We start from the raw sequence: 19,438 nt of genomic DNA, 5'->3' as shown, positions 1-19,438 counted from the left end.
AGAGGAGTAAAATCAGAATAGCGTTGCCTATCTACCATCTTCCACCACATGGATCTTTTATGCATGGAAATAAGCATGTTGGCTGCCCAAGTTCTCTCTCAGCACGACATCTAAAACATGTCCCATATATTGAGATCTGAACAATATTTGGCTAGTTATTTATAATACGTGCAGAGGAATCTCACCTCCTTAGACTACGTTAGAAGTGCGAATACTACAATACCAACAGAAAAAAATGTCACAGTATTCAACACAAATATATTTGTTTGCTTCAAAGCATAAAAAAAAGACAGCTAGTAAACTACCTTCAGGGCAGTGTGGTCAGGCACAGCCTGCCCTAGTACTCTAGTGATCATGCTACCAAATAGGGGATCCAAATTTGAGACTTTGCCCCCAAATCTGGGATATGCCTGAGTTGCACTTGAGGCAGTTGAGTGAGGGGGAAACAGTGGCTTTATGCCCTGCCCGATCCTGGGACTAACTGGGGATCAACTTGATCCTGTATGCAACTTGTAGCAGCCTCAAGGCTATTATATATGCCTAGCTGCTTATTGTTTTATCACATAGGGCTATCCTGACCATGATCCCAGTCTTCTGCACTGGGAGCTGAAAGAGGTGGGGTGGAGTCACTATAGTAGCTTTATGGTATCTGAGGACTGCTCCTAGAAGATGGATTCCTCCTCTGGCTAATTAAGATAGCATTATGATGCTTTAATCAGGCTCAGGAATGGGCCCTTGATTTATTTTTGCTGTTTGTTCGTCAGTGTAGGTTAGCAAATCAGATTTTTTTGACCCGTTGCACCATCAGACCTAGAGTTACCAATTTTGGCTGGACGTATTCCAGGAGGCTTCATCACGTGACATAATTTTATTTAAAGATTAATCTTTAATTCCTGGAGACTCCAGGACAATCCTGGAGGATTGGCAACCACAAATCCCTATAGGCTCTTCGGGGTTGTGAGGTAACTCTCCATGAAAGTTCTAACCTCAAGACTCTCCCCCCTCTGAGGTCTATAGTGCAGCTGCAAGGACTGACTAGTGAAATGTGGACCAACTGGTTATTCTGCGTGTGACACAGACACGCATTCACACAAATGATTGAGGATCTGACCTGAAATTGTTTTAGAGCTAAGTTGTTTCAATCAATATCATATTGTCACAAGTCATTCATTCTTGACTTTCCTGTTTGTTGCAACTCTCCTATCACTTCCCCAAATCCCTCCTGGATGAAAATACTTCCATCTTCTCCCCATCCCTATTTATTTGGTGCAAATGGGATCAGCCAGTTACATGCCTTCTTTGCTGTGTAATGACTACTGGGCAAGAGGTTACTCTAATTTTAACTGAACAGTTGACATTTTTTAAAAAAAATTCTATTTCTTTAGTGAATCCTCAAATTCACTAAAGCGATCTGTGATTTTTACGGTGGCACAGAAGAGATCATGAAGATAGGCATTGAGAATGGAGTCCAGCCCTACGTTCCAAGTGTGGCAGATTCAGAGGTTCTACTGCACTCCTGAAATTTCACCACAGAATTTGTAACAAAGTAAAGGAGAAGGGAAAAAAAGAGCTTGAGCATCCAAAATCACCTTGTGGGTACTTAGATGCAGACGGTTCTTAGATGTACTTAGATGCAGTTCTTTTTAACATGAGATGTTTTTAAAAACCGTTCTTAAAAAATAAGTGCAAAAAGAAAAATGGTGGCCATAAAATTTGTGGGATTGTGGAGGACAAAGTAAAACCTACAGTTTGTCCTATTTGTCTACTATTCTTTTTGGCCCTGATTCAGCACTTGGGGCACATCACTATTTAAGACAATGCTTGAGCATGTGCTTAAACTTTAAACAAGTGCTTAAATGCCATCCTGAATAGGGATGTTTTGTTGATATGGGGCCATATGCTGGCCAATATGCATTTATCAAAAGGAAATGCCAGGATATTTGATGAACACCATGTATTTGTGTTTAAGCACACCATGACTACTGCTTGGCAATCCATGACAAACCCCCTAGAGATGAATATGCAAATAAAAAGGTGTACTGCTTTTCTTTCATTTATTACCAAATTACTCTCCTGGCTGAACAATGGATACATAAAAGAATACACTTGTATGGTCCTTACCTTTAACATAGTGAATTCATATGGCTGATAACCTTTGAAACTCTCATGGATAGCTGCCATGGTGTGTGAGGTTTTTTCCCAGAAATGAAGCAGCGTTGTCTATAAAGAAAGTAATATTTCAATACAATATTAGTCTAACAATCAGTATTTAATGCAAACTTTCATTCCCCCAAGCGATTTAGATATTCTTATACTTATCAGCATATTGTCACATTATCGCTATATGAAAAACATGGTTTTACAGCTTACAGGGAATCTTTCCTTTGAGGTCAAAGTGTTCTTTGAATACCTGATATGTTGTTAAAACATGAGACAGGAGGTTACATCTACTCGCTCCAAGAAGATCCACTTTCTGACACACATCAGTCTTCAATTTGTCAAAATTTAGTTTTGCATGACGTACTTGTGCTTGAACCTTCAAATACAAAGAGTCACGTATCACAAACAGGAGATGAGGGAGTTTGGAGCAGCTGGTTTTTAATGATTTAAACTTTTTCTGCCTCCATCTACCCAGCCTCGTAGCTTATATAAAAAAAACAAAAAACCCTGAAAAACAGTGCAGCAAACTTATATAATCTTTTCAGAAAATTAGGTAAACATAACAGGACTAGTTAAAAACCTATATAAGGCCCTCATCATGCTATCGAATGTTGCACAAAACTCCCAGTGAAATGAGAATTAAGTAGATTGATTCATGATAGCATATGGTCTTATTTTTCTCTTGTCCTTTTTAGTTACTATTCATTCACTGAAGATGTTATGTTTTAATATTGACACACACTACATAAAATGCATGTGAAATATTTATTATTTATGTGTTCAATATACAATGTCCTTATTTTTACAACAACTTGTAGGAATACAATTCAAAAGCTTTAACGATGATCAACTTATATGGAACTGAATGCACCCTATTATGCATGATAACCAGAATATTTATTGTGTGTCTAGCAGTTAAACATATATGTAGTTATATGTGTATGCATCTCTTTCAGACAGTCAAAAATGTGCTGTAATATGCATAAAGCTCTTTATGATCCATGTGAATGAAACTATATACAGTCATCTGGCTACTGTTGGTCACATCTGACTATGGTAGAAGTTACAATTTAACAGTTTAATTCTATTTAAAAAGTTCTCTATTCAAAGCTTTCTTTATAATAGGTAGGTAGGTTCTTTTTATACTTTTAATAAACACGTCAGAACCTTCTGATCCTAGGTAAACAGGCATATAGAATTTCACAGGACTGTGTTTTCTGCTCACATTAACCTTTGCTTACCCATTCTCCAGAATTAGCACACAATGTTGTCTACTAAACAAGTAATTTTTTGTTTTGAAGGCCAGTAAAATACTGGTTCTCTTAGCAGTAGCAGCAGCTAACAGAGTAAAAGGCTGATGCGGATGTTTTGTGAATAGGGTTGGGGCGCAACCAGAATTTTCCCTGCAGAGGGGAGCCCAGAGTTTTCCCTCCTCTGCCCTGCACCCAGCCCCAAAGTCTCCCTCCCACATACTCTTCCTCTCCTCCCCCACTACCTCTACACACAGACCCATTATCTCCATCCTGCAGCCAGCTCTACAGTCTCTTCCCGCTGCCCCACACAAGCCCTGAGTTCTTCCTCCGACATCATCCTGCACCCAGCAACAAGCTATCCCTGCCCACACCCTGCTCTTTCCCCTACATTGCCCTGCACACAACTCCAAACTCTCCCTGCTTCATACCCAGCCCTGAGCTCTCATGCAGAGAGGTGATCAGGCTGAAGAGCACCATACCCAGCAGGGGCCAGGTAGTTCTAGGAGCCCCAGATCCCACCCTCCTGCATCTCTGCTCCCCCAGGAAGCGCTAAAAGCCTGGCTCAAACCTTGTACCCTCCTGGAGACTGGGGGTTCCCGGTGCCCAGGGGCTGGGCAGTGGCTGGTGCCCATGGCTGCCGGAAGAACTGCGCCTCTGACCAGGGAGTTTCATTTTCATGACATTTCTGCAAGACTGCCTTAGTATTACATCGATGGAAATCTTTGTATGTAATTCCTTGGATTTTTTTTAAGAAAATGGAGAAATATCGCACACACGTACCTCTCTGTTGATTTGCCTGTATACCACCATAGTTACAAATCAAAAAGTTTACCCAACAAAAGAACTCCACAGTGAAATGGCAAGCAAAAAAAAAAAAATGAAATAAATTAATTAAAAAACAAAATCACACCCACATAATGAACATTGATATTATGTATTAACTTATTCCATATTACCACAAATAGTATTACAGCCCTGTATTTGGAGGAAACTTCATACCACTTGTTCCAATGTACATTATTTTATTCCGAATTAGTCTCGAAACTCATGAACAGTGAAGATAAGCTACTTCAAAAGGCCAGTTTTAAGGCTCGGCTACTGAAGCTTGTGTGTGCAAAAATTTCTTTTAAAAAATCTTAAATATAACACAAATACATTTTCCCCTGCCATCACATAACTTAATACAAATGCGTACATTTTGTTTGAAATTCACTCTCCCACTTCCCCTCCCCCACCACAGAGAGAGAGAGAGAGAGTACGCGTGCGCAACTGAGAACAAGCACTTAAAAATGCAACCTTAAAAGAAGAATTTTGGAAAAAGTTGTTAAGTTTGTGAAAGAAGGAAGTCTAAACAGATTATCTATAGCTTTTGCTACCAAGAAATGCTATACAAAGGTACTTGAATGGGAAAGGTGCTGGGGTTCTGGGAAATATACTGGAGACTTAGGACCAAATTCTGGTTTCAGTTACGCTCTTGTATACCCAGAACAGCTCCATTGATGTCAATGGGGTTACATGAGTATGGAGTTACTCTAGATTTACACTGGTGCAACTGAGATCAGAATCTGGTCTCTAGTCCATATGCTGTGACGCAGTGTTTTGCAAGAAAACAATGAATGCCACTATTACCTTGCACAGTGATATCCCAAGTGTGCAAAGAATGTTCATTTCTTAATATTCTGTCACACACAAGGCAGATCACAGGAATAATTCCTGCTGACAGCATGCATAATTATTAACTTCCAAAATTGTAAATCTGCACAAGGGTTTTATATAACAGACTGGAATTAGGACGTATGTGAGGTTTCCAATTTATTAAAAATAATACTTTCCAACTGGTTAGAAAATTACCACAGAAAATGTGCTTTTTTCCTTTTAGTGGTATATGTATGTTCTCTGTAACCTGGGAGCCTGTCTCAGGATACATCCTCTAAAGATTCTATGTAACACAGTACATGTCAAACTATATACCTATATCCTAACTGAATCTATGATTATAAATCTTTTAGCTTCCAAAAGAGAAAACAGAGATGACTAATACTTGATCCACTTGACCCAATGTGTAATTCAAGACCATATGTTTTGTGTGTCAATACTGATTATTAAAATACTTAATGTACTGCTGTGTTACCAAATGCCATACACTTTTCCTGCCAAACAAGGAAGACAAGACACCACCGAGAATTATTAAATAGTTGATTTCATCTAGTATTTTGAGTTACCGGAGGTTTGGTCAGTAATAGGACTTCTTTTTCTGCAACAGCAGTATAGGATATTCAGGAGAGAATGCAGACTAGTACAACAGCTTGAGTCTTTGCCTATTTTTGTATGTCTATACATGCATTTACAATCCAAATTACATTAAACATCTTTTAAGAATATTTGTGGCTTTAGGAATTAATATTAAAAGTAACACTTAATAATAATAATCTACTTTAGCGGTTTTCAAACTGTGGATTGGGACCCCAAAGTGGGTCGCGACCCTGTTTCAATGGGGTCACCATGGCTGGCATTAGACTTGCTGGGGCCCGGGGCCAAAGCCTGAGCCCCACCATCTGAAGCCGAAGCCTGAGCCCCACTGCGTGGGACTGAAGCCCAAGGGCATCAGCCCTGGGCGGTGGGGCTTGGACTTCGGCTTCAGCCCTGGGCTGCGTAGCTCAGGCCCCCCACGCAGGGCAGCAGAACTTGGGCTTCGGTTTTGGGCCGCCCCATGCCCGGGGCAGTGGTGCTCAGATGGGTTCAGGCTTTGGCCACTCCTCCTGGGGTCATGTAGTAATTTTTGTTGTCAGAAGGGGGTCTCAGTGCAATGAAGTTTGACAACCCTAATCTACTTAATACCTCATAATTTATTAGGCACTGACAGAACCGTGCGTTCTCTTCTCAAATAAAGGGCTCATGTAATACACACTAATCATCTCCCTCTCCTGTGATTACTCTATACACCATGTCTTTGATGACAGCAGCTCATCATGGCCCTGAACCTGCAAACTCTTACACATATGTTTAACATTGGTCACGTCTTGAAAGTTCAGCACATGAATGTATTGAAGATTGTGGCTATGATGAGATTTTTAAGATTTCTGACAGGGGTCAAAGGATTCTATTGACTACGTAAGTGAATTACACTAATCCAAATATGCCTTGAACATTTCCCAGTGAAAGAGGCAACTACCTAGCATGCGGTGCTCAGTAGTTGCTTAGTTTCATAGCATAGATTAGAACTGGTTGCTATACAAGCAAATCCTGCAATGTCACCACCACCACCACCACCTGTAAGGCTTCTGACTGCCTTGTCTTTTAGTTACTAACGTGCCAAGCATTGAACAAAAAATCATTTTCTAGTCCCAACATTCAGATATATTACTGCAGTGAATGTACGTATTACTTCTAACAGTCTTGCACTTAAACCTAGAAAATACAGATTTGGAATGCACTACTTTATACTGATATGATCATCGGTCTTAAATATTAGATTTTTTTATTTGAATTTGAATTAACACATTTCTCTACTCAATCAATCCACGTTCTTGTGGGAGGTGGTAGCATTTTAATTTGTATTAAAGCAGCGATAAAACTAAAACTACCAGATAAAGCAAGGGTGTCAGACACACAATAAATTATAGAAAACTGAGAAACAATGTCACACGATCCGTAACGGAATGAGCAGAATATAAAGAAGGGCTATTTAATTTTAATCATTAGAGCAGCAACAGCATTTCAGTTTGATTTACTCGAGAACCAGATGAGACCTTGGAAATTGGAACAATCACACTTACCTGTCAGATAACCAGGTCTGAAATCTTAACTGCTCCTGAACCAATGATTGGGAAAAGTTTCTCTCCTTGCTGGCCTGAGTGCTGTATTTCTCTTAACATAATTGAAATCAAGAATTTTTTCAACTGATTGCCTACTGTGTTCATAAATTAAATTCCCATGCTTTTGATATATACCTAACTATGCTTATACCGTATACTGTGACTGAGTAGTTTTAAAGAAAACAAACCTGTAAAAAGTTATGCTATCATTTTAATCCCCCTACTCCCCAACAACTATATGTTCTGAACTCTGTCATTTGCACTGGCTCCAATTTTAGATGTTACCACTATCTCATTGTATTTCAGCTGGTATGAGGTTAAATTCAGTCTTGTAGTTCGTTTCCTTCGCACAAATGACATTATTTATTCAAGAAAAAGATTTTCTATCCACCTTTATTATCAAAATGAGAGGCATAAATGAAACTTAATTCTAATTCATGTGTAAAAACAATAGCCTGTGACAGTAATTCACATTTTTAATTTTAATATGTGACTATTCCCATTGAATTTCAACAGTAATACTTGGTATTACTACTATTTAACATTTATATTATGGTAGTTACTGAAGGCCTCAACCAGGTTGGGTCCCTATGTCCTAGGCACTAAACATTACTAAATTACAGTTCTGCCCCAAGGATTAGTAATTTAAATTCATGCGTAAACATTTGAAGGATTGGGCCTACATCAAACTGAAACACCATAGACATAACCCCCTTAATTACCTGTCTAATATAAATGCCGAGGACCTTCAAACCACGGCAGTGTTACTGTGTATGCAAAATGGTAGCTAGTAGTTTTTTAGTAAGGTATAATATATCTTAATAAAGAATTTACTATTGTAAAACTCACCCCAACTTCAATGCAGGCACAACTCGGGCCCTAAATCTACTTAACACTCCAGTTTTTTTGCACATTGTGTGCACTAGTTTTCATGGGAAAGGTCATAACATCTTCTTCCCCCATCTGAATGGTAACAGAGAAGCCAAAAACATAAGAATGTGTGTGTGCGCACCATGCCAGGAAGGGATGTGTGGATTAAATTTCATGTGGACATTACGTTCTGACATGAGAATGAATAGTCCTGAACTAGCAAATAAAAGATAGTATAATACAGTTTCTGAGGACCATATTACCAGCAACAAAAGAAAGCTTCTTGTTTTTGTTCCATCAATCTCTCTCTCTTCTACAGTACATAAGGTGCTAGAGAACAAGAGGGTTTCAAATTATTTTTTCACTTGAAAACTGATCATATGTTACTAGAGCTTTACAGACAGAAGTAAAAGCCATGTTGTCCTTTGGCACTACATAAATGATAAATTAAAATTAAAATGAAGAGCCCTGACTTGTTAGGAAGCAATATATAAAGGAACTTGATCTCTTTTTAAGGGTACATATCTCAGAATCTAAAACATGTATTTTTATAATTATAGTGTAATTTACCAAAATGGAACTGAACAACTTGAAATGCTTTTAAGGGTGGGTGAAAGAGCTCTGTACTTGAAATCCATTAGTATGTAGGTCTTTAAAAACCCTATCCACCTGGATAGCAAAGTAGAAAAACCAGTAGAGAAACATGAATGTGTTTGTGTTGGGTTAAGTTTTAAAATACACACATTTCTTTTCTTTTTTTAAAAATTAATGCATTAATATTTCTTATTCATCTTTTAAAATAGTATTTAGTTTAAGGATACTATGCGAAGTGAAATAAATAAAGTTATTACATACTTTATTTGTATATTTGTCTGTTTTAAAAAATACTTTACTAAAAAGATCCAAGTGTTTATAGGTAACAGACTTCTGAAATCCAGGAATCACCACTTTTGAGTTCTGCCTAAAAATCAATGGCAGATTAAGCCTATTGGGGCAGATTTTACGCTAGTTTAAATTGTTGTAACTTCATTCACATTAAATGAGCTATGACAATTTGTACCACCACAGAATATTTTTTTTGGTCACTTAGTGCCTGATTCAAAGCCCATTCAAGCCAATGGAAAGACTCCCATAGACTTCAATGGACTTTCAATTAGGCTCTTATTAAAATGTAGATAGAACCACCATAATCTTGAAGAACTTCACACAAGTATTTGTAGATCTGCTTGTTTTATTTTTAATCAGTAGTACACAACTCTGGTATTTTTTAATAGAACACGTCCCTCCAAAGTGTGCCTGAAATACTTCACAGTGTACAATAGGTAAAGATATTAAAGGAGATGAGAAGAATGGACTTGTGATGACATGAGTCTTTGGGGTCCATGAAGCATAAAGACATTCCCTTCCCACCCCTACTAGCAACTACTGGGAAACTGATAAAGAGCAAGATTATCTCAGCTTTCATTTAAGTAGATTGAGCTTTATAAGTCTCTCACTAGAAGTCATTTTCCGTAGCCCTCAAATAATTTTTGCGGTTGTTTTTTGCATTCTCTCCAAGGACAACAACATGAGAAGTGGGATGTTGTCTGGATCGCCTTAATTGTATTAGCTTGGTGTTGCAGGCTCCCTTCCAGCTGCCTACAACTGAGGCACGCTCTCTGCTGAGCAGTATGATATGAGCTCTATGTTCCTTCCCAAAAATTGGGATAGCAACCCCACATCTCCTATCTCAGAGCTGTATCTAGCATCCACTATCTGGAGGGGAAAATGGTGAATTTCCTCCGCTTTCTTCAGCACTCTCAACATACCGGACCATGACACTAATCTCTCCAAACTTTGCCCTTTCTTCACTGTCCCCACTACTAAAATTCTGTCCGCTCCTGAATTCTCTCCCCCATTAATTACTGTAACCTCTTCCTTCTGGCCTCTCACTCTTTCCTCCAGGCTATTCAAAATACTGCCAGTCACCAAAGCCATCTTCCTCTCATACAACTCCAATCACATCCTCCTCCTGCTTGATACCTCCACCATCTTACTATCTTTTCCTAATTCAGACAGGTGCCTCATCTTCACTTACAATGCCCTATAGAACTCCCCTCCCACCCACCTCCCCCATTTGTTCTCATTTTCTCCTTCAGTCTTCTCCTTTCCTAACAGCCTTCCTAATCCTTTCATCCAAAAAGCTTTTGCCTTGTACCACATTGTACCAACACCTGGAACAGGCTTCCTGTCCTCTTGGCTAGGTACCTTCTTGTGTCTTCCCTCCTTCAAGTTCCTCCTTCAAACCCACCTCTTCTAGCAATCCCTCCTCCTATATCTTGTTTTATTTATATTGTTAAGATATTTGGGGCAAGGAAGGAACTTTATGTTAAATTACAAAGTGCTGTGCTAGCATTTTTAAAATGGTAATAGAATATTGGAAGCAAAGATGTCATTGAGTGTTTTTTGAGTTCAGATGCTGCTTATTTTTTAAGTCCTGGGAGAAGATGATTACATATTTTTTTTAGACTTTGTACAGACCTGCCAGTACGAAACTCTTAACATCATGGACACATGCCATGTTGTGTCAACATCTTTGTGGATTTTGTTTATAGGGAAAAATAAATTTGCTCCTCATGTCAAGTTTATATAGAATCTTGTGCTAAGCTTTTCAACATTCTGCTTGTAAAATTTTACTAGCTTGAGATTCTTGGCTCAGAAGAGATGTAACTTCAGTATAATTATGATTAAGTGGTGATCATAACAGTTTATTTCATAACCACAGACTATCTGCAGATGTGAGCAATTCTCTGACTCCAGCAAGGATACAGCATTAGTGGTAGCCCGCCTGTTCTCCTTCTCATCCAACATACAATTGCTCAAACCTATTTTCAATTATGGGTTGCACAAAAATTGAGTAGTAAAAGTCAATTAGCCTAGATCTGCCAGACATACATCACACCGTGAAATCAGAAAAGGAATGGCTTGTCTGTGATATACCTCCAATACTCTAACATTTTTGGTTTCCCTTCAAATTCCCTTTCACACATTTCATATTTTATCGCTTTGAAAAGATTTTTAATGAACCTATCAAAGTAGCAATGGAAGGATTAACATATTCCTCTGTATTAACAGAACAGATATATAATATATATAAAATTCATTCTACTGGACCTCCCTATGCTCAGGAATATAGTCTGTTGCTGTTAGCAATAAGAAATTAATTACTTATCAGTCATTTAATTAGTGCTGAAGTAGAAGAGGCAAAATACATTTTTCCACTGATTTTTTTTTTTAAACAGACTACTGAATTTGAAGTTTGCTTGTATTAATAAAGAGGGCTATTTAACATTATATAACATATACAAGTTAGCATTAGACAAAACTCAGGAGGTTACAGGATTCAATTCATATAAACATTCAGGAGTTTGACTACTATGCTGAGGGTAGCTGAAAATAGTTTACCCTTGTCACTTGCTCAGGCACGCCTATCTTTTCAAGTCTACTGTCCTTTCTCCAATGACCACAGCTCTTTGTCCTAGTTTCATTGCTCCACAAAACCTCCAAAGCTACTAACCGGGTTCTTTTATGGTAGAGGTGGCAGGATCTTTAAAGGTGATTGATTGGGGAGCACTCTCTTATTATTTGTTCTTTAAAGAGGGAAGCATGGAGAGCTCAATGGCCTATTTCACTCTTAAGATCTGCCGAGGAGGAAGCAGATCTTGGAGAAAAGCATTGGTATACTACAAGATTTTAGCCAATTAGTTGATCTGCTTACTTCTATGGGTCTTCTGTGTACAAGGGAACAGCTATGGACCCTGCCCTGTAGAGGCTCCTTTCCCTGGAAGAAGGAACTGATCCTCATGGTCCAGCACAAGCAGTTCTAACTGGCTAGCCAAACTATGGAGCAGTGAATGTAGGAAGCAGCTGCAGTGTGACCTGCAAATAAAGGAATTTAAAAAGACAATATCTCTCTCTAGGACCCAGGTGAAGACGGGTTGTAAAACCCTGGGAAGGAACAAAGAGCAGCATAAAATACACCACCAATCGGGTCTTTTTGGCCATGAGAAGAGAAGACACGCAAGCCTGGAGGGGAATGAGGGATTGTCCCTTCCTCTATACACTCCCTGCATGTTGGCGTGGTGGCTGTGGCACATAACCATTAACAGAATTTCAGAAGCTGCAGTTCTGGATCTAACGCTCCAGGTACAAGTTAGCGTCATCTCTTTTACATTCTTTTAACACCGTGGTTTTTGTTTTAAAAAAAAAAAATCAATGTAATTTTATGGCTGCAAAATCCGTAACTCAAAAGTTAAGAAATGCCATTAACGTTGCCCATGGAACTTTAATTCACCTCTCCACACCCTTGTGTGTATGAATTATGATACTGTCATTAATTAAATGATCACTTCTTTTTTTCTCCCCCACAGGACTCTTGCCTAATTCAGTGAATGGGTATTTAGTTATTCAATATTTCTCTTTATCCTCCTCGTTCAACACAATGCCCTACGCCTTATTTAATGGACACCATCCAAATTCTGCATTGCATACAAAATTATTGATTTCCTCATGGGCATTTCTAGGGTGCTCTCACCATAACATTTGCGCACTTCATAAATATTAACAAATTTATCTCCACAGCACTCATGTGAGAGGAAGGGTTTTATAACCCCATTTTACCACAGGAGGTCTAAGGCACAGAAAAATTATAGCCAAAATTGTCAGAAGTGCCCACTAATTTGAGGTGCCCAACTTGAAACAGATAGGGCCCTTATTTTCAAAAGTACTTCGCATTTTTGTAGCACTTTGTATGTTCAAAGCACAACTCCAACCAACTTCAGTTGCAGTTGTGAGCATTCAAAACGTCTGCAAATCTGGTTCCAGGTATGTGTCAGCTGGCACCCAGAAAACGAGGAACATACAATTAGTGATCATCTCTGGAAAGTTTGACTTAGGTGACTTGCCCAGCATCACATAGGAATGTCATACCAGAGATGGCAATAGAATCCAGTTCTCTGAGATGGCATTGAACTCCCTTAACCAAGTAATCACCATTCTTCTTCCTGCAATCCCCAGCCTCAATCACCGCACACCTTCCAAATTCAGCAACAAACGAGGCAGGGATCTTACATACAACAGCCTCCTTCACTGCACCACCCTAATTCATAAATGAGATTAAGGGAAAATATGTTGCACTGCTCACGTTAAAAAAAATCCTTACAACTGTTTCATCGACAATCTGTAGCACACCATGGTTTAAGCATGGACTTGAAATTTGGCTTGGGGCCAAGGCGTCAGGGATGTGCCTTTGCTGATCTGCCCAAATTCATAAACCTTCAAATCAAAAAACAAACAAAAATATTGCAGCAGGGGTAAGGGTCTTGACCACAGCCCCAGAAGACAACAGCCTATTATTGTTACCAGTTCCTGCATTAAATCAAGTGGTAGAGCTGACTGTGAACAAATATTTAAAATTTTGATAGTTTTGTTCTGAAAGCTCAAAAAAAAAAAAATTGTTGCGAAGTTGAGATTTTGTACGGTTCAGCTACTTACCCTTACAAATAGGATTTATATAACTGCATTTATACAAACTCATTCAAGTGCAAACAAGGAACAAGAGATCCTTATATATCAAAACATTTAGAAATATTACTGTATTACGTTATATCTGACACACACATCATGCATACAATGACATATATACAATTTTAAATTTTCCTAGACTTTCAGCATGCATAAACAAAATACAAAATGGTGAATTTTTCTTAAGTTTGGTGTATTTATTCTATAAAAAATGAACTTTTGCAAAATCACTGAATATACATTGTAAATTATTTGTGTTTCTGAAATTCTGTGCAATCATCTTCTGTTTCAAAAATATAATAAAATAAAATAAAAACAATCCACCTGAGGCAGACACCCAGAATGGCAAATTTCAGCTCAGACAGTTAACATTTGGCAAAGTTATAAGCAACTGAAAACAGTCATATTGGGAAGCGTCAAAGCTTCCATGGATTAAACCTGTAATTTTTAAGCAGAACATATACATTGCAAATAACAGGAAAATATTCAACTCAATGAAAGCTTTATTTGAATGTTGTGGATCAAATTTATACGTTAAGAGTCCAAAGTTTCAGAACAAAGATGAGCACACATCTGCAGATCTACATTGGAGCATGCGATGACCACACTTGTGTGCTTGGATGGATAGATATCTAAAGTGACAATATGGGCAAAGTTCTGTGCATGGATATCTGACCTCTCTATTTAAAAATGAATTTTTCAGAAATGCCTATCTCAGAGTTATCATGAATTTGAAAAACCCACACAGAGATGATTGTGCACAACATTTCTTACTCCCAAATGCAAGTCTATTGAGTACAGTGGTTGAGGTATAGGAAAAAGGGCTGTCAAAACCTTACAGAGAATCCATCTCCACATCTAATTCTTCAAAGAGGCAGTGCTGCAAACATCCCTTCAAAGGCATGGGATGACCACACATGTTGCTATACAACTAGAGAGTTCCTGCCCTTGGAGATCAAACTATTTTCTGCAGTATTCACAGACTTCCTCAGTTTGATGAAAGAGGATCAGGTTCACACAGAAGAGCACTGCACTAATACTAATCTGTAAGGTTTAAGTATTCAGGGCTTGAAATGGAAGAGGGAGAAAAGTTACCTGCTGCACATTTTTAAAAAATGAGTCCTGTTAATCGAATTACATACCCAACTCAAAGCAACAAATTGAACTGTCTGACTAGAACCATCTGTCACTCTCATATTAATGGGGAACATCTTCTTGAAGAACACAGTGAAGTATAGGGAGGAATAAAGTTCAGTAACCTAAAAGCTGCTTTTGTCTTCTCTTGCTCTATACTTTTATTTTCCCCCTCCATTTTTATTTTTATTCTCTTTTTCCTGTATCTTCTCAATCTCTGAAAAATTAATACAACATCTCTTTCTCTCTCTCTCTCCACTTAGTTATTGTCCCCCCCTTCCATGTCGCATTCTTGCCAGAAGCTGGGAAGGGGCGACAGGGAATGGCTCACTTGATAATTACCTGTTCTGTTCATTCCCTCTGGGGCACCTGATATTGGCCACAGTCAGAAGACAGGATACTGGGCTAGATGGACCTTTGGTCTGAGCCAGTATGGCCTTTCTTATGCTCCCTCACCTGCCTCCACTTTCTGCTGTGTTGCACACCTTTTCCTTTCCTGTCCCCTTACAGAGGAGGTGCACCTTCTCTCTTATTGTAGAAGTCCCAACAAGGTAGATTGAAGAATGAAACTTTTACCTAGGATGCTCAAAAGCCAGAAGAACAGGTCCATTGGCTACATAGCTGTACTGGAAAGATACTTACATGTCAAACAATACTTACAGCTAGTTTTTAAAAAGGAAAGAGGTACCCTGCTTAAAAAGTGGGTCTGCAAGAGTAGACCAGCTGCTAGTGCGGGCATTTTAAATCAGAGCAGGTCCATCAACTTTAAGGTGTTAGAACACAGGCTAAAACATTTTATGGTGTTCAGCGAATGAGGTTTCCCACTGGAGTCCTCTTAAGAATTTTCTATTCATAAAAACCAACACTTTCCTCCTTGCCAATTTAATTCCTCAGCAAATTAAATCCTTGCCCAAGTTATCTACCCATCCTGATTATCAATACTACATCATTCTTGCAATAGTTCCCATTAGAGTCCTAATTATTGCTTATGTTTTCAATTTTTTGTAATTTTTACAAAAATGACTTGCAAGACACAGATAACAGAACTCTGCGCGTGCGCGCGCCCACCCACACAAACACACAGCCCCACTGAATTCAAGGGGCCTCTCCATGGGTGCAGTACACCCATGGAGATCCAGTTACAAGACAGGAGCTACAAGCATACCAGGTCTTTGGAGATTCCAGCACTTTTGTTGAATAGATTTCTTTTATATAAATTTACAAAACAAAGTGTTTCATAATGATCCTTAAAGTTTCCCAATACCATAAACAGTTAACTTGACCTACTATTCAGAAGAAAATGAAATGTATCTGTAAATGTATTTTGCATAAGTATAAAATCCTCAGAAGTGGCAAAATTCCCTGTCAAAAAGCAATAGCTTATAACCTTGCTATTTTTCAGTACGGATGTGTGTAAAGAACAATCTTATTTGTCACAGCTGTATTCTAGGGGCAAGCTGATTGTGCCCTATTATAGTCTGTCATTAAATACTGTTAACAATGCATTCTAACTCTTGGTTTCAGTTTCCCATAACTTTCAGATTCCAAATAACTCACTCGAGTTAAAGACCTGGGTTCCCTTCGATCTCTGGTTTGGCTCAAATGAACCTACAAATTGTACAGCAGTCCTCTTCTTACTAGTCCTTTTGCACTTTCAGTACGCTTTCCGCTATGCAAATAAGTTAGCCACATACTAATATGTGCAATGCAGTCTTCCTTAAGTACACCCTTTATGAGCTTAGCCAAAATGCTGTGCAGAATGTATGGCAAGTGCACAGCAAACAAATTTCCCAAGAGCACACATCTGTCAAATTCAAATGAAACTTCACTGCAACAGTTAAAAGCAATTATTGAAAATGATGGTCTTCTCCATTCTAAATTTCAGTGTTCTACCTTGTGCTGATCCAAGAAGAGAGACACACTTTTTTTTATAAATAGAAAAATAATAATTATTCACTCTCCGCAAACATAAAAAAGGATGAACCATTTTCTCAAGCTAATAAATATCATCCCCATGCACAGACTAACACTGAAAATTTAACCTTCAAAGGTGAAAGTTTCAGAAAGGTATGTGCAATGGAGGGTAGGGATTTAGAAAGGAAACGGTTATGCAACCTCAAATCTAGAGGTCACTGCTGCTCCTAGTATGATGCATACTCACATATGCCTATTAGTAAGGTACAGCTGAACAGGAATAAAAATGCTCTATAGGCGAATGGAAGATGTATTTCTGGACTGAGTTTCAATAAATTAACCAGCCCAGAACTGGACAACAGAAGCCTTCAATCACACATTTCATACCACCTACAGAAAGAACACTAGATCGTAATTCCAAGGCATGACCCCAATCACTCCACCAACAATTAAGAATATGCAGCAAAAACTCTCAAATACATATTCTGGACACTTTTCATAATTCCAGCCACAATTCACTGTTTATAATATAGTGAACATGACATCTTTTAAGAAGTTGGAACTTACATGGGTTATTACTCTTTAACCTTTGGAAACAAAATCAAAAATCATTCTGAATAAAGGCAAAGATCTCATACCATAAAACCATATGTATGAGACTTGGTGAAGCAAAAGGTACACATTGTCCACATAGCCACAAGGAACTGCAAGTTACACTCTAAAGAAATGGAACAGTGGAAGATATTTGGTGGACTCATAAGGCTGATCTATAAAAAAACAAACTGCAGCAGTTTAAATCAGTTTTTAAGTCTGATTTTAAATTAATTGATGCAAAAACCTATGTAGAGACTCTTAGTTAAGCTTAAGAATGGCTTATGTGGGTTTAAGCATAAGCTGATAAGGGATATACTTAAGATAAATTGATAAGCCATTCTTAAACCAAAATAAGAGCGTTCACACAGGGTTTTGCAATAGTTGAACTTAATCAGTTTAAAAACTCATCTTCACAGGAAGTTTTTGCATAGCTATATATAAGGCTAGTAAAAAAGGGCTACACACTGCTTTGGCTCAAAATATCCAGAGACTTCTTGGCACAGTCCTGCTCCAGGTCTGATATCTATTCTTGTGCTCTTTACATAACAGCTACCAACTCCTTGCCCCCCTCCTCCCTACCACTCAGTCAACAATCAGCCCCAAACAGTATGCAGCCCTATCCTAGACTGTGCCTACCTCTCACAAGACACCTAAAGAGTCCGTCTCTTTTACAATGTGGCAACCCTTGGATAGCTTGTTCATACCCACAATTGAATGTCGATATTGTATTTTTGATCCAAGTGGCTAGTCAAAGTTTGGGGCCCTGTAAGTGTTCCAGTTGGGAGTAGAAATTAATGGTAGTCAGGTATTTCTTTAATGCAGTCGTGTTTATTTACAAAGAATGCATAAAGTTCTCTGTCTCTGAATACAGAAGGAATCAAATAGCAGGAAACTGATTATTTTGCTCACGATACCAAGACCACCCTTTTCAGTCCGCACCAATGACGAAAATATATCTTCCCAGGTTTCCTCTAGGGTCAGCTGCCAGGGTTTCACAGCTGCCTCTCTTCCCACCCAGACCTATCTAAAATAGTCAGCCAAAGCTCCTGAATGGATTCACATATTCCTTTTGTCTTAGGTGGGGGCTTATGTTTACAGTTATGTTAACTTAGAAATGAGTTTGCACCTACTAATCTCCGTGGGGGTTTTATTCAACCATAACACAGTTGCACCCAGCACATAACAGTATATCGCACACACACATCCTCTTAAACATTTTTGTTCTAATTCTTTTAGCACTCAGACGTTCAAATATATTTAACAGTTATTAACCACACTGAGTTCTTGTTAACCATGTCACAGGCAATGCTTTAAGGATGTATATCATTCCGCTAGGGTGACCAGACAGCAAATGTGAAAAATTGGGATGGGGTGGGGGGTAACAGGAGCCTATATAAGAAAGACCCCAAGATCACACTGTCCCTATAAAATCGGGACATCTGGTCACCCTACATTCCGCTGATAAAACTTTGCATGAAATCAGTTTTGTCACTGAAAGGTTAAAATACAATACAGTGTAATTGTGTGTTCTCTTGGTTGGTTATCAAAGAACACGAGCAATATTTTCCTCAAGCAGTTTTAATTTAAAGGTTTCCATCAGGAATTTATTCACTTTTTTATAGATTGGATTAATATGCCAAGCAAGCAATCATTAAATGACTATCTAGATGAAGAAAAGTCAACTAATATATTTTGTTTCTATCTTTGTTACCAGAATGTCAAATCTTTCCGCTCTAAGAACCCTAGATGTACACCTCAGAAAACTCTTCTGGTAAAAACAAGTTTCAGTATTAGTCAAGTTCCACATATGTGCTATTGTAGCATGCAAAAAACGTTGACACAATAGCGATGAACTTCGACCACTGTCATAGGAAGCAAAACTTTCAGCAAGTCATTCTTCTACTGTTCTCAGCAAGATGAGACCATTACCTTGCAAATAAGAGGAAAATACTCAACTAGCATTATCTGAATGTTGTGAGCAAGATTTTACATGAAGAGCTCAAGATCAGAGCACAAAAATGAGCACACATCTGCAGGTCTATATTGGTGCAGCGATTACCACAACTGCATGCTTGGATCGGTAGTCATCTAAACCCCATATGTGGGCACATTTTTGTACTCAAACCTTGTCTGACC

At 38.5% G+C, this 19,438-nt stretch overlaps 1 protein-coding gene across 4 annotated transcripts in view; it reads right to left on the bottom strand.

Annotated features, from left to right (window-relative positions):
* Positions 1 to 19,438, bottom strand: part of ICA1 (islet cell autoantigen 1) — an 89,661-nt gene that overhangs the window by 32,532 nt on the left and 37,691 nt on the right. For all 4 annotated transcript variants that reach the window (XM_077808043.1, XM_077808045.1, XM_077808044.1 and 1 more), the window contains 2 exons: positions 2,411 to 2,536; positions 2,122 to 2,220 (listed from right to left, as the gene is read on the bottom strand). In XM_077808043.1, the coding sequence (XP_077664169.1) occupies positions 2,122 to 2,220; positions 2,411 to 2,536 (225 nt within the window). The remainder of the gene's footprint in view (positions 1 to 2,121; positions 2,221 to 2,410; positions 2,537 to 19,438) is intronic.

Source organism: Eretmochelys imbricata, chromosome 2 (assembly GCF_965152235.1).
Source record: "Eretmochelys imbricata isolate rEreImb1 chromosome 2, rEreImb1.hap1, whole genome shotgun sequence".
NCBI lineage: Eukaryota > Metazoa > Chordata > Testudines > Cheloniidae > Eretmochelys > Eretmochelys imbricata.
This window is presented reverse-complemented; position numbering and strand designations above follow the sequence as displayed.